General features: G+C 36.0%; 2 protein-coding genes across 4 annotated transcripts in view; one reads left to right on the forward strand and one right to left on the reverse strand.

Annotated features, from left to right (window-relative positions):
- matn4 (matrilin 4) overlaps nucleotides 1–15,406 on the reverse strand; it is a 63,382-nt gene that overhangs the window by 41,733 nt on the left and 6,243 nt on the right. The window lies entirely within an intron of this gene.
- oser1 (oxidative stress responsive serine-rich 1) lies at nucleotides 9,687–13,861 on the forward strand. 3 transcript variants are annotated; one of them, XM_027146974.2, is made up of 5 exons: nucleotides 9,708–10,022; nucleotides 11,862–11,972; nucleotides 12,421–12,531; nucleotides 12,735–13,038; nucleotides 13,114–13,861. In XM_027146974.2, exons 2-5 carry the CDS (start codon nucleotides 11,887–11,889, stop codon nucleotides 13,408–13,410), a joined length of 798 nt encoding a protein of 265 aa, XP_027002775.2. In that variant the 5' UTR covers nucleotides 9,708–10,022; nucleotides 11,862–11,886; the 3' UTR covers nucleotides 13,411–13,861. The 3 variants fall into 3 exon arrangements, with proteins under 3 accessions (XP_027002772.2, XP_027002775.2, XP_027002773.2); XM_027146972.2 differs by having other exon boundaries at nucleotides 9,708–9,882; nucleotides 9,970–10,022; nucleotides 12,735–13,861; XM_027146971.2 differs by having other exon boundaries at nucleotides 9,687–10,022; nucleotides 12,735–13,861.

A 15,406-nucleotide genomic window follows, 5' to 3' on the forward strand; every position in this document is an offset into this window, starting at 1 on the left:
GCAGATTAATTGTGAATCATCCCCATAATGTAGTATGAGCACGGATGAACACACTTTCTAAAATTGCCATCTCTCCTAATCTTTTATATATATCTTATTTTTTCCTAGTCTAGACGGACAGGACAAACATTAGACAGAAGCACACACAGAGCACTTCCTGAAGTCAAAGAAGCTGGAGTAGATGTGACATAGATTCATTTTTATGGAGTTCTCCTTGTGTAATTGGAAGCAGTAATGATGATTTGCAGTTTAAAGGAAAATGGTAGAACCTGGCTTGATATTAGAAAATAAACAACCTTGAAATACCTCTAAGTGGGTCACATGTACTAGTGAAAACAGATTATACTACCTTGGCGTTTTTCTTCATGGCCCATAGGAGTGAAGTGCAAACATTGTTCAAGGAAGCAGATGCACACGTTTTGTACCTCAGAGCTGCCTACCTGCTGGCCATTTACATTTAGACAGCAGCAGGCATGCTACATTTAGGTAATTTGAAAATCCCATGGGGAGAAGTGGGTAATCAACAGTTATTACAGGACAGAGACAGTGACTCGGGGCCAGAATGCTTTTGGACATGACGATCTGGCATCACTATAATGGATGACACTACTGATGCAGGTTTGTATTGTTGAAAGTTTTATATTGCTTGGACAGACCATGATTTTGCCTGCTATTTCATACAGACAGGACCTGCTATGTCAGAGTCAATCAATCAATCAATCAATCAATCAATCAGTCAAATTTTTATTTGTCCGGTATAAGAATAAAGAATATAAAAAAGTATTAAAAAAAGCAAAAAATAAAATAATAAGAAAGTATAAACTATATAAGAAAACTATATGAAAAACTATATGAAAATATGAAATATATGGAGAATATGAAGAAATAATGTATATACATTATTTCATGTCATGTCATGTCTTATTAAGTAATTGCTTAGGCATACATGTACTTTTAAAATTGCTTAGGCATACTTGGGTTTTTTGGTGGTTTTGGAAATGGAATGGACTATGCCATAGCATATGAGCTTGGTAGGGATATATTCAAAAATATTTACAAAAAATTTTAAATATTCAAAAATAAAAATGTTAATTAAGAGCAGTGTTAATGTAACGTAGAGCAGTCCATGTTAAATTAAATTGTCTAATTAGAACATGTACTGTGAAAGTGGCTGAACGAATGAGTGAAGTGTATATGAAACCAAATTGTGTTGGAAAGAGAAAGGTACGGGCAAGGGTATGTTTGAATCCTGAATGGAACCTCCAGCTTTCCCCTCTTCTCTCACATTACTTTTTGGAAGCACTTTTCCTTTATTCCTGAGGGAAACCCCTTCCTTCCTTAAAGTCAATAAGCTTCACTGCTTGCTTCCCAAAGCTGCACACATGTGGTCATTTCCATTAAGGCCCACATGCACATGTATATCCATGTGCACACACACGCACGCATGCACGCGCACGCACACACACACACACACACACACACACACACACACACACACACACACACACACACACACACACACACACACACACACACACAGATATTCCAGCTCCAGAGTAACTGCAAGGGCTCCTAGGAGGTACATGTGTGAGAGGTAGGGCAAAATGACTAGATTATTATAAGTTAGAGGAAGAGAAAGAAAGAGTCATACAGAGACATACAGAGTAATCGAAGAAAGCTCATACAACATCTGAATTTACCAAAAAAAATAAATAACATATCTTTTTAAATGCTGCCCTAGACACTATGAATTAAATAAGTGAAAATATATACTCAGATATTTTATTATTCATTTGAAACAGGAAAAAAAAGTTTATAAATAAAAGTATTATTCATTCACCTTCACTAATAGGTTCATCCTGGTCAGGGATGCAGTTGATTAGGAGGCTGACCAACTGAGAAAACACACTGGATGAGAAGCAACACCATCACATGGTACCATGCACATGCAAACTCAGATACTCATTCACACCCAGAGTCAATTTGGAGTAGCCAGATCAACCTGCCAGGATTATTTTGGGAGATGGGAAGACACCATTGGTCTTGTAAATAAAAACAGTGTGAACACTCCACAACTGGAAAGTTAAATTTAATCCGGCAGTTAACCAAGCTCAGAAACAAACCAGGAACCCTAGAGTTTTGGGGCAGCAATTGCTACTTACTGTGCCACCAAACTGATCGTTGTATATAAAATTAACCTACTTACTGCTTGTTAAACTAAAAAATTAAAATGAAAATTTTTTTTTATAGTAATCTGTAGTATATTTAAATCATGTGACAGTGTGATCACCATTATGACCCCCTATTAAAGGGGGGGGGGGGGGGTCCGCAGTGGTTGCTCAAGTGGTTAAGGCTCTGGGTTGTTGATTTGAGGATGGAGTTTCTCTGGGTTGTTGATTTGAGGATGGAGTTGGGCCACTGTATCATAGCTGCCCCTGTGCTCTGACACCCAGCCTCCTCAGTTGGGATATGCAAAGAAAAGTATTCCACTGTGCTGTAATGTATATGTCATGATAATAAAGATTTCTATGCTGACGCATATGATCATTAGAATCAAATATGATACTATATTGAAAGGAAAAATTGTTCAGGACTGATGAAGTTATAATTTTTTCTTTTTATATTGCTTTTTTTTCAAAGAAGGAAGGGTGGGATACTCCTCTCTTCCTCTCAATGGCACATTGTCAGTTATGGGCATCTGTGAGCTTCCATGTACAGAAGGGGCAGATAGAGCTTTCTTTGAGTGTATTACGCTGCTAAAATAGTTTAAATAGATTTACTCAGCTGGCTTCCCCGTCACTATGAGAAAGTGTGTTATTGGCTTTGGCTTTCCAGGTTTGTAGTTATTTGAGACCTAATTGTTGCGTGATACTTGGCTAAAACTATATTACAGAGACAATTGTGGGAAATAAAAATATATTTGAAACAAAAGTTGGCTTAAAATAAAACTATATATTGCTACATAATTTGCCAAGAGTATAATAGACTCTGGGTGACATTACTCTCTCTCCTCATCAGTCATAGTGATACCAATTACTTGTGGACATCTGTGATCTCAAGTATGGAACATTAGCCACTTTCCTCCAACTGCATTTATCTGAACTGTGACAGCAGTACAAAAAGATGTGGCAGTTGGCATCTCAGTTAATACCTATCGTGTGACCAAGGAGAGCTAGCTACTGCCACATGGTAAAAATAAACAAAACTGTAGAGATTTCCCTTAAACTGTATTTAAGCTTAAAAAATTGCATATTGCACGTTAATGATTTTAACAATTTTGGTCAGTTTTCATTAAGGGTATCAATTACTCTTGAGGTGAGTGAGCAATGAAATGATCTTGGACCAAAGAGCGCATTGGACCAAAAGCAAAATCTGAACAGAATGCATAAAAAACTTTTGACCAAACCACTGATTGGCTGTTCTCTAATTAGTTATGCTCTTGATAAGCACTCGATTAAAATCTATCAAAATATATTCCTGTTATGTGTTTAGATTACTTTACTTGAAAAGGCCACCCAGTAATGAATTACACAACTATCCTCTGTTGCTGTATAGTACCCATGCTGTGAATTAACCAAAGGTCATCATCTCTCCCTCCTCCATAACCTTTCACTAAGGATGGAGAATTCCAGACAAGATGGTAACAGATGTGCTGCCAAACCAAAATGGAAACACAAATTAAAAGCAATGACTTGCTAGGTCAGCAGCGTGAAACAGAGAAACATTTCATTCCTATATGGAGAGGAGAAAATGCTGATGTGTTGAGTACAGGATGAGGAAACATAGATGGAAATGAATAAGGACAACATTTATTTAAACTTAGTGCCATACTTCAAATGGTAAAGACACAATAAAAACTGGTATAATCGTTACCTGTTTACACAAAAAAACTTATGTTTCAAAAGTCTCAAAGAAGGATAGCAGATGCTGGATGAACTATATTATTATAATCTCAGAAATATAGTTCAGAAATGTTTAGTTTTTTTCTGCTACTTTCACACAAGACTTTGCTGAGAGGGGGACATCAAGGCAAGAATATGATAAAAATCTCTGCTATCTTGGATTATACGCATTGCCAGTTGTGTTTGTTGTTTGTTAATTTATGTGTGCAGTTCCATTCTGGTAAACCAAATATCGTGTTCCAGGATCATACAAAATACTGCCACCAAAGAATCCCTATATAAGCAGGAGGATAGACCCTAGACTTCTGGTAAGCACAATTTGAGAGCCTGTGAGAGCATCATGCATGAAGAAGGAAGGGGGGCTGTTCAGTTGCCAGGAGCAGACCATCCAGGGCACATACTGTCTCCTCTCCTAAATTTTGACACAGACTCCCAGTGAACACAGAAGAGTTGTCCATACAGTCCATCATCCGGAAGCTAGATTAATTGACTTGACTGAAAATGGCACAGATATAATTACTGTATGTGCTTGATATGGTAATGCAGGGTGCTTCTAAATGATGGAGTGTGGTTTGAGGAGAGTGCTTTATTTCAGAAGAATATATCACTATAGGCTCCTCCCTCACAATCTGAGTGGAGTGATGCCACATTGATATAAGGCAATTTAGGCACCAGTGCACCAGTGTTGCTTCTGTACCCAAAGTTGGTAGGTCAGATCAGGGAGAGGTTTGAGAAGATCTTTTCTCCAGGAAAATATTGCCTGTTGTGGCTTTTCCTGGCAGGTGGGATTCCTTGGCCTTACCATATTTTATGCACTGTTCCTTCTCCTTCTCACACAACTTTGTAAGTATGACCTTGTAGACTTCAGTGTATGGCCTTGTAGACTTCAGAGATGACCCTCCAAAGTAGTTTTTGCTGTGGCATGTAGTATGCATATGATATGCTCTTGCAGCTCCCTGTGGTGTTATTTTATTTTGGTGTTCTCTGGTAGTCATTCAGTTCGAATACTGAATAACTGTTTATTGGCCATGAGGCTAGGACATGGTGAGCTACTTTGTCTAAGCAGTGGTTAACCCACTATGTGATAGATGTCATTACCTTGGCTATAGAAGGGCAGGACACCCAGCTTGCATTGTGTCATGCCACAAGAAGTCTGTGCTGCTGCTATCTGGGAGTCACCATGCACTCCAGATTGTACAAAATAAAGTTACATTAATGAGTAACAGCATTTTGCTACAGAATTGAGATGTGCTTACTGTAAGTAGTACTTTAATGATGTTTAAAGTATCAAACAATTACAATCAAGTTTTCTTCACAGAGTTGATGATATTTATTTGCTCATCCACAATTAATAAATATTTTTTGAAAAATCTCACACTCATAATATCTCCCTATTAGTAATTTTTGCATCTTAATAATCACACTTTGCAACTCAGCGTTACATAATAAACTGCCATATCATCCAGTCATTTAAAATGAACATCTGTCTTAACTTACAGAACTTAATTCTGTCTTGCCTAAATTTTCCCCCATTATGCAATAACAATGTACAATAACCTTGTTAAATATTTGTTACCACCTCCCTCCTAGTACATATCTGCATCTCATTCTATTCTATCCCATTCTATCATCTATAGTACAAATGTATATACAATTTATTTATTTTTCATTTTATTTGTATTTTTTTTGTCTATTTGTATTTACATATGAGTATTGTTATTTTATTTATTTATTTTATTCTCATCTTATTTCTATTGTCTGTGTGCTGTTGTCATCTCTGTGTACTGGAAGCATATGTCAGTAAAACAAATTCTTTGTATGTGCATGCATACTTGACAATAAAGCTCCTTCCGGTTCTGTTAAGGTATATGTGCATGGTATGGAAATTGTGTGATGAGATTATATTCCCTTTGTCATATCAGAGAGCAATACAACAATATATGTGGCCTTATGAACATACCTGTGTAAATGAAATGAAATTGAATTAAATATAATATGATCTTAGAAATAATACAAAGATTAAATATATGGTAGCTTAAATTCAATGGATTTAATTCGTGTATTATCAAGATATTGAAAATAACTAAAAATTATAAACAAATTGTGCATTGAGGCTTTATTGCCATTGTTGTTTGACCATTGAAAAATATCATAGGCTTATAATTTAAGCACATTTATATTTACTCATAAATATGTCTTGCTTTAAATCTCATATACCTATAAATCTCATAGGTCTATAATTTAAAGCAAGATATTTATTCATTGTCAAATTTCTATAAGCTAGTTGAAATATGATTTAATTTTTTAATTGAAACTGTATAAATTGCACTTTAACAATGGCCCAGTAATATAGTACTTCTACTATAACATACAGTAAGTGATGGTGGATCTAAACAGGTTATGTTTGTTCCCCGTCAGAAAACACACATGATGTAAAGGAACTTTAGGGACCTTATAAGTACTACTGTAAGCTTAGTTGAAGAGTTGGACTATTACACAACAGCCATCAATAAACACTCGCTACAAAAACAGATGCTACTACCATCTAAATTCCAGAAAAGCAGTGTGTGCAAAATGCTCTTTAAATGCGCTTTGGTGATGTGATGCCAAGGTTTCACTTGCACAAAAACATTAAGACTTTTCTTGTCTACTAATGTGACCAAGAAAGAAATTTAATAACTTTAGGAATGTCGGTGGGAGGATGAGGGTATAATACTCGATTATTGCTAGGAACAGAAAATCTTTTCACACGTGTAATTCTGACATACCCTCTCTGTAAGGTTTGTTGTCTTAACTTCACTGGCACTAGCAGCATTTAAAAACACGTCGGTCATATTTAAGAGCCAGTGAGCCAATTTACTAAAATTTTCTGATTGTATTTGCTCAAAAGATAAATCAAAGGGTAAATCCCCACAATAATGTCAGGTCATAATTAATTATGTTAATTAAATAAATTAATTAATTATATTACATTACCATATTAGAACTACAGACTTACAGAAAATATTTTTTTGAATAATTCATTCATTTTTAAAGATTCAAATGTAATTGGAATATGAACGTATTATTTCATAACAGATTAAGGAAATAAAAGTTTTAGAGTTAATTTCAAGATTTGAATCTGCATCAGCATGAGGAGAACATGATAGTTAGACACTACTATGTTAATGGTATACAGATGGAGGATTTTTGCTGTAGACATCGTTTATGGTTGCCAAGCAGATTGAGTGATGTCTGTCACGAGGCCTTGAAATTCTGTTGCATCTGAGTGGATTAAAACTCAAAAAAAGATGACTAGTACACCAGAAAGCATTGCATTCACTCTAAAGTTCATGGAGTTTATATAGCATGCAAGCTATATAAGTGTGTAAATAGCCAAAGATGTGGCTTAGAAAATGGAGAGGGTGTCCTGCGGTGGTGTGTGTTACTTAGCAAACAACTTCCAAGTTAGATGTTGAATCTTCTGAAGAGAATTGCAGTTTGCTTACTGGCACAATTTGCATTTGCTGTGGCTGGCTCAAACGCAAGACACGAAAGCTCAAAACTTAAATTAAACTTTGTTGATGTATTTAAAACCAACTGCAATTCTTAATTTTTTTTAAAAAGAATGGCAAGACTCAAAGGGTTAGAGTGAATGTGCAAAGTCATTGTGTGGAGCATTCTGCATTCTCCTTTTGTTTCCTCCATGAGTTTGTTTCTATGATGACCAAAAATACCTGGGACTAGATTCTTAGAAACAGACGCCCACACCAAATGCTGAATGCAGTCACTACAAGTGTTGTGTAGACAGTAGTGTCATTGTTTGAGGAAAAAAAATGTCAAATAATGAAAGAAAACTGAGCAAATGGAGGAAAACTGGAGCAAACAGGAGAGTCTTATGTTTACAGTTATAATCAGAAAACACTTGATCAAACGCTGGTCAGTTCTGGAGAAACTGGCTAAATGTCATATAGTAAGACTTGAAACAGACACAGGCACAGTAAAAGCTTTTTGTTTTAAAGGGCAGGGAGGCCAGGTGATTAGCAAACAATGATGACAGAGATAATCCAAAACACAGAACCAGAAACCAGGACATGGTCAAAACCAGGATACAGAAACATTGAGCAAAAACAGCTCAGTGGCATCAGGCAGCAAAATATTTTTGAAGTGACACTGAAAAAAATAGTGGAAGCTTGATATCAACATACGCCTGGTCAGCTACTCAACAAACTTGGAAAGGCTAAAGATTATTACAAAGCGTTGAAAGATTAAAGCAAAATAAAAAAATAAAAAATAAGTCGAATTGTCAATTGGTTAGAACAAGAACACAAATTTAACTGTATGATTTTTTTTGTACACAATAACACAGATTCCAAAAGTACTATTGCCTTTCTTATACAACCTTTTATTTAGCTTGATACATATAATATAAATATGAAGAAATGGCTAATTTAGATATTAAAACAAAAAAGGAATAATAATAATTATTATTATTATTATTATTATTATTATTATTATTATTAGGTGCTGTGTCACTTTAATTTATTCACTTAATATAATGTAAATTATGTAAAATGATGTTTTTACGCCTAATTTATTCAACAAACCACTCTCACTCATTTTCTACCGCTTTATCCGAACTTCTCTGGTCACGCGCAGTCTCATCGGGCATCAAGGCAGGATACACCCTGGACGGAGTGCCAACCCATCGCAGGGCACACACACACTCTCATTCACTCACGCAATCACACACTATGGACAATTTTCCAGAGATGCCAATCAACCTACCATGCATGTCTTTGGACCGGGGGAGGAAACCGGAGTACCCAGAGGAAACCCCTGTGGCACGGGGAGAACATGCAAAACTCCGCACACACAAGGTGGAGGCGGGAATCGAACCCCGACCCTGGAGGTGTGAGGCGAACGTGCTACTCACTAAGCCACCGTGCCCCCCTTCAACAAATCAATTTCTACAAAATTTTAAAACGATATTTCAGATTCTTGTGCATTCTGTAATATAAATACAGAATCTGCTTTGCACCTTTTTTATTGTATGTACACTAGGTTTTTTTTTTTTTTTTTTTAATGATGTCGATGTTTTTGAATCATTATGTCGGACAAAAATGAATATACAGACAAAAGATGTTATGTTTTTTTATGATTAAAGTAAAATGTTTAAATATCATATTTTTATTTTAAATCTGTTTGTTTTATTTGGAAAGTTTCATATCCATAAATGTAAGTGGTTTGAAAAGAAAGCTAACATTTTACATTTTAAGCTGGAAATGAAAACTTATTTTGAAATTTTAAAAGGACTTACAAGCCAAAAAGCTATCAAAACTGTGGACTTTTACATGTCTGTTAATTCCTCTTCTCTAAATTAAATGTATTGCTCTATACCCCTTTTTTATATTCTTTTATTTGTATTTTTTTCTTTCTCTCCTTTATGTTATGTTACTATTCTAAGATTTGAATAATATGGCATTGCATTTGGTATCTGTTATCATTCGTTATTGAGACAATAAAAAAGATAATAATAATAATAATAATAATAATAATAATAATAATAATAATAATAATAATAATAAGGTAACTAAAATTACCCCCAAATATGTGGGGTTTACTTATTTGAGGAGGGAAATACCAAGTTGGAAACTCTGCTCCCACGCAAAAGAAATTTTCCAGCTCATCATAAGAACATACCGCCTCCTGGTGGACGTTGTTCAGAGCGCCACCGAAAGACCGATTAATGGAATGGCGATGACGTCCAGTCGAATCAGTGTGACGAATCTGCCTGCCTGTGTAGTACGTCAGCACCCTGTGCGTTCTTGCAAAGTCACTCCGTATAGCTGGAGTGTAAACAAGAGATTAGAACAGTCTAGACCTGACACGAGTTATTGTTGTGCGAAGTTTAGCTAATTATTTTACAGAGAAACGTGTTTATAATATACATAGTGTCTATTCCGGCATTACTGACCTCTCCGATTTAACAACAAATCAGGTTTTATACGGTAATCTTTGAGACTGTGCTCTAGTTAGCTAGCTAACATTAGCATCTAAATATTTTTTTCCTCTATTATTATTTCAGCATAGTTTACGCATAGTTTGCGGTGAAATGACCAAGACTGGAGTCCTTTAAATGTGAGTATTGTGTGTTTTAGCTGCTGTTTGTTTTATTCAAAAGCTAACAAATCTGAATAATCGGTGTTACCTGACAGGTGTTAGCATCTGCTAGCTAGGTTAGCATTTATCCTTTAGCAGCTTTTAAGTTCTAGAAACCAAGAGTTAGACACATCGATAGCTGAAGAAAAACACGGTATATCCTTAACGAACATACAGCAAACAAAAGCCTGGCTGTTCGTGTAAATATCGAGCAAACTGAAGTGCAAGTTAGAAGGTTAGCACATTTAGTAAAACTACACAAGGAGCTACATTAGCATTAGCTCCGAAGCGCAAACTCAAGCCTTTAAATACCGTATTTATTTGGCCAATAGATTTCTGTTAATAACCATAAAACCCACAGAATGTTAGGTAAATGGTTAGAAAACGTCTGCACACGTCTGTAAAAATTTCAGGTTTCTGTGTAAAAAAAAAAACAATAGTCATAAAACGAAGCTAAAAATCACGTCAGTTCCTTCCCACCATTAATGAGACAGTAACTGCTGTTGTGAAGGTTGGGTTTGCTGTCTGGTCTTCATCAGTGAACATAAATCCACTCGACTATATATAGTTGTAGAAAGAAAGTTATTTAAAATCACACTTTCAGGTGTCACCCAAATGAGGATGGGTTCCTTTTTAAGTCTGGTTCCTCTTTTGTTGCTTCCTTATATTGTCTCTGAGAGTTGTTGTTTTTGTTGTTGTTTGGTTGCTTGGTTTTTCACAGCATTGGTTTAGCCTTGCTAATTATAGATGAGTATAAATAAAAATTTTAATTTACACTTTTTATATCTCTGTAAAGTTGTTTTGAGCCAATGTCTGTTGTTAAAAGAGCTATACAAATACAGATAGAATAGGGCAACTTGTGCACAGACAAGCCCCATGCGATTGGACAGAACCCAATCTGGGATGGGATGTGGTAGCCTAGCGGTTAAGGTGTTGGGCTACCAATCGGAAGGTTGTGAGTTCGAATCCTACGTCCACCAAGCTGCCAAGCACCCTTAACCCTCAATTGCTTAGTTGTTTGAAAATGAGATAAAATGTAAGTCGCTCTGGATAAGGGCGTCTCCTAAATGCTGTAAATGTAAATAGTTCTGACATGATTTACATTCAAGTTTAGGGGGTCATCCTAACAATCTTGCTGTCGTGTTTATATGTGCATTAAAGTGAGAATGCTTACTTCATATTTACACATTTAACATTGTTTTTATTAATCACTGCATGTGTCGTGCAGCCTTGTACATCACACTGCAAGTGTAAAAAAATAATATTTAGTTAAAGGCATTTGTTTCAACTAATTGACAACATACAGCCTGTATTTTATAAATACATATATAAAATCTATGCACTGTTGCAGGTTTTGAACTGCAATCTCACCCATGTGCTGTTTGTTATTCTGATTATTAGATTATTGTATTTTGTAGTGTTTTTAGTTAAAATACACACTGTGCCATGCATATCATCATGCACCACAAATGTTTTGTGTATAGGTTACATTAATTAACGTTACAGCATGATGGACACGCCATAAAATGTTTTAAATGAGCTCAAAATTGATTATACTCTAATAAGGTTTTAATAAATTGACTGTTTTAATTATGGTTGTTAAATATTCTCCAAATTCAGAATCAAGTAATGTCAATTGAGAGACTTCAATGATTGTACTCATTAGTCTAGTGTCTTTTGAACCAGGCAAAATCCTGTTGTTGCTGTGTGATTCAGGATTTGAGCCTTGGAGTCATGGAGTACACTGCTAGTGTAATTATTACTTCAATCTTTTAGCAACTGCTCAGTTATACGTTTGTTGCTTTGACTGTTCCCCAGTTCTGATGCCCTGTAAGGCACCACCATGGAAGCTGTGAAGACTGAAGAGAAAGACCATGAAGAAGAAACTCTACAGACTGCCTTTAAAAAACTACGTGTGGATGCTGAGAGGTATCTTAAGTGTATCTCATGTTAATACACATGTATCATTTTTATATAGTGTCTAGAATAAAACACTACATAAATCATCAGAACTGGATGTGATGTATGTTGTACACTGAATGTCTAAGTAGTCATTTAACTGAATAAGAATAAACTATGCATTTTATGGGGAATAGGAATTGTGCTTTTTTCAAACTCAGTTTATACAGAATGGGAGACTCAGTCCTGGTAAAGCTAAACGGAAATTGTGCCAAAACCAGCAATCTAAACATAACTGTTAGCAAGATAAACCAAGAATGTTTTCTAAGAAGTAATAATAGACCAAAGAAACAATCTGACTTGTTTTTGAGAACTGTGTTGCTGTAGAAAAAGATATGTTTTAGTGTGTATGTATGTATGTGTATATATATGTGTGTTTGTGTGTGTGTGTGTGTGTTGTGTGTGTGTGTCTTACTAGCCCTGTGGCTGCAGTACGTGTGAGCGAGGCATTGGCATCCAGAGCCGGAACACGAATCAGCACAGATGGAACAAAACCCAAAATTACTTCCCCTAAAGAGAACTGGCATGGGTAAGAGACCTGTTATGTGTCCTTTTTTGGCATATTCACATAAGGCTCTGTTTACCTGTCTCGCTAACTACATGCATATGTTATTATTCTCACTAATTGAAAATAGTTAGATGGAACCCCTTCTTTCCCCTGTATTACATTAGCATTACTAGCACATATGAATTAATAACATCCTTTTTATTGCATTCTTCTCTTACATGCAGATGCAGCCGAAAGTCTTCCAGGGGCTTAACAAGAATTCAAAGACGGAGAAGGTCCAAGTCTCCCATCCTGCATCCACCCAAATTTACTTACTGTAGCTCTAAAATGCAATTCAAACACAAGAGCCCCACAGAGCTGAAGGACACCAGCACCGCCCTGATTGTTCCTGCTAAAAAAGAGCTTTTGTCCTCCAGTGCCCAGTCACCAGTTTTTGGTTCCTTGGGTTATGACTCCAGTATTGCTTTGGAAAGCAAGGTTTCCCCACTGAACAGAGTAGCACCCTTTGGCAATGACGGCAGCTCAGAGGTAAAGGATAAAAAGACTAACAATTCTTTAGTGAAAGCTCAAACTTCAACAGCTGACTTTAAATCTCTGTGCCAGCTCCAGGAGAGTGGTGTGTGTAAGTGCACCAACTGGCAAGGCATGGAGGTCTACTCATTCACTGGCCTGCGTGATGTCATTTCTGAATGTGAAAGGAAACTGCCCAGCTCTCCCGATGTAGCTCAGAACACCAGAACAGTAAACGCATCATCAGTGACCAGCTCTCCACGCTCTTGCTCCGAGCAGGCACGTGTGTATGTAAATGATATTAGTATAGAAGATCTCTCGGGCTACTTAGAGTATTACCTCTACATCCCTAAAAAGATGTCGCACATGGCTGAAATGATGTACACTTAAGCAAATAAAATCATTTCGAGGTACACAGATTTGGTTTAACACAAAAGCTGCATACTGATGCATATAGTATACAGGAAGATTAAAGATAAGCAGTGCAGCATAAATATCAGAATATTTGGGACTGTTTATGGGAAATGGGTAGGCATGGAATAATTAGGCATGATGTTTATCTTGTGGAAATGCTTTTCCAGGGTTTTTCCCCCTCTTTATTTTTAGTGTTTTATTGTTTGATAGACTAACACTCAGTGTGAGATATGTCTGCTGTTGGGTATTTTTTGTTTTTCTTTTTTCCCCTATTTTTTTCCCCTCTAGGTTTAGGTGTCATGCTGCCAAAGCTCTGTTGCAGGAATCACAGGTTTTGATGTACTTGGTATATGGAAAAATGCCATGTAATCATTATGATCACCTTGTTTTCTTTAAATTTAAATAAATCTCTTCTGTTGTTAAAATACGGTGTTGGTTATAGACATTTATGTATTTTGATGATTATTATGATCTCATGTTAAGTAAAAACTAGTTCCTGCTAATTTGCCTGTTCTAAAAAAGTTATGAATAGTTCAATCAGGGTGATTTTATAAATTACACAAAGTATGTATAAAACGAGGTGTATTTGAAATACCCTCAATTAAATTGCAACTGTTAAAGGGTGACATGTTCCCACTAATTCAGCTGCAGCTGTAGAACAGAAATAATGGCTTGTATGCAATGTAAGGAAAAAGGAATAATTTTCTTGCCTCTCTAACAAAAATGTTGATGAAACATGACATAAATATGCAAAAAAAATAGATGTATTGAGTATTAATAAAAAAATAAAAAAAAAATTAAAAAGAAGGTGTCTGAAGAAAGCTGCTGATAGATTGCATAAGAAAACATTAGCCTGTGTAAATTTATTTGACATTTTTATTTTCACAAAAATGTAATCCAAAATGTACTACACTTGATCTGGGACAATGCACTTTATTAATTTTAATGAATTTATTCTCATTTTGGTACCTGTGAAAAGACATGAAGCAGAATTGAATTATTTCACTCATCATGGATTTTTTTTATTTTCATATAGTGTGTGGTATTATCATAGCTTGTTCTATAAATTCTTAATAGGTAGATACAATATGTGCTTAATTAGTAGTAAGTAATAGTTTAAATTATTTAATGTATTAATTATTCACTCACTCACTCTCACTCATTTTCTACCGCTTATCCGAACTTCTCGGGTCACGGGGAGCCTGTGCCTATCTCAGGCGTCATCGGGCATCAAGGCAGGATACACCCTGGACGGAGTGCCAACCCATCGCAGGGCACACTATTAATTATTCATTGGTTAATAATTAATGTGCTCATAATATGAATATGTTTGTGTGTCTTCCTCAAAAGTTTCAGCATCCTAATGTGAATGTTTGATCATTTACAAGATCACTACTGAGTTGCTCTTAATCGAGGACAGTGACACTAAAGCTACATTTAATACATCCCTGGAGACTGTGCTGTATAGTCTTTACAAATCATATTGGAATCAGTTACTCTTGAACTTTTTTAATAGTTATTTAAGTTCAAGTTCAAGTTAGCTTTATTGTCATTCCGTTTACATGTTAAGACATGCAGTGGAGCGAGATGTGTCTCACAAGTCAACGGTGCAACATACATACAGACATAAAACATAAAACAACAACGAAGCAGGGGGCAGGTACGGACTATGCCATCAGTACAAACAATACACTCTATGTAAAGACTTTCAGGATATAAATATGTGGACTATACACTGCTTCCCTTGATATTGTACATGTGCAACAGGAGGCATTCAAAGTCAAGCAGCTGGTAGCGGACTAGTGCAAGATACAATGTGCAACACGAGTATGTAAATGTGTGTATTGACTGTGGGTTTTTGTACACCGTTTAGTTTTTGATGTGCCAGTGTGCTAATGCTGAGGTGCGTGCAGCTGTTGGCGGTCAGGTGGGTCATGTCTCAGGAGGCCTGTGTGTTTTCAGGGGTGGCAGT

Source organism: Tachysurus fulvidraco, chromosome 5, assembly GCF_022655615.1.
Source record: "Tachysurus fulvidraco isolate hzauxx_2018 chromosome 5, HZAU_PFXX_2.0, whole genome shotgun sequence".
Classification (NCBI taxonomy): Eukaryota; Metazoa; Chordata; class Actinopteri; order Siluriformes; family Bagridae; genus Tachysurus; species Tachysurus fulvidraco.

Coding starts and splice junctions, on each gene's coding strand:
- oser1 (XM_027146971.2), top strand. CDS start 11,887: ATGGAAGCTGTGAAGACTGAAGAGAAAGACCATGAAGAAGAAACTCTA. Junction 11,973..12,420: donor CTACGTGTGGATGCTGAGAG/GTATCTTAAGTG, acceptor GTGTCTTACTAG/CCCTGTGGCTGCAGTACGTG. Junction 12,532..12,734: donor CCTAAAGAGAACTGGCATGG/GTAAGAGACCTG, acceptor TCTTACATGCAG/ATGCAGCCGAAAGTCTTCCA.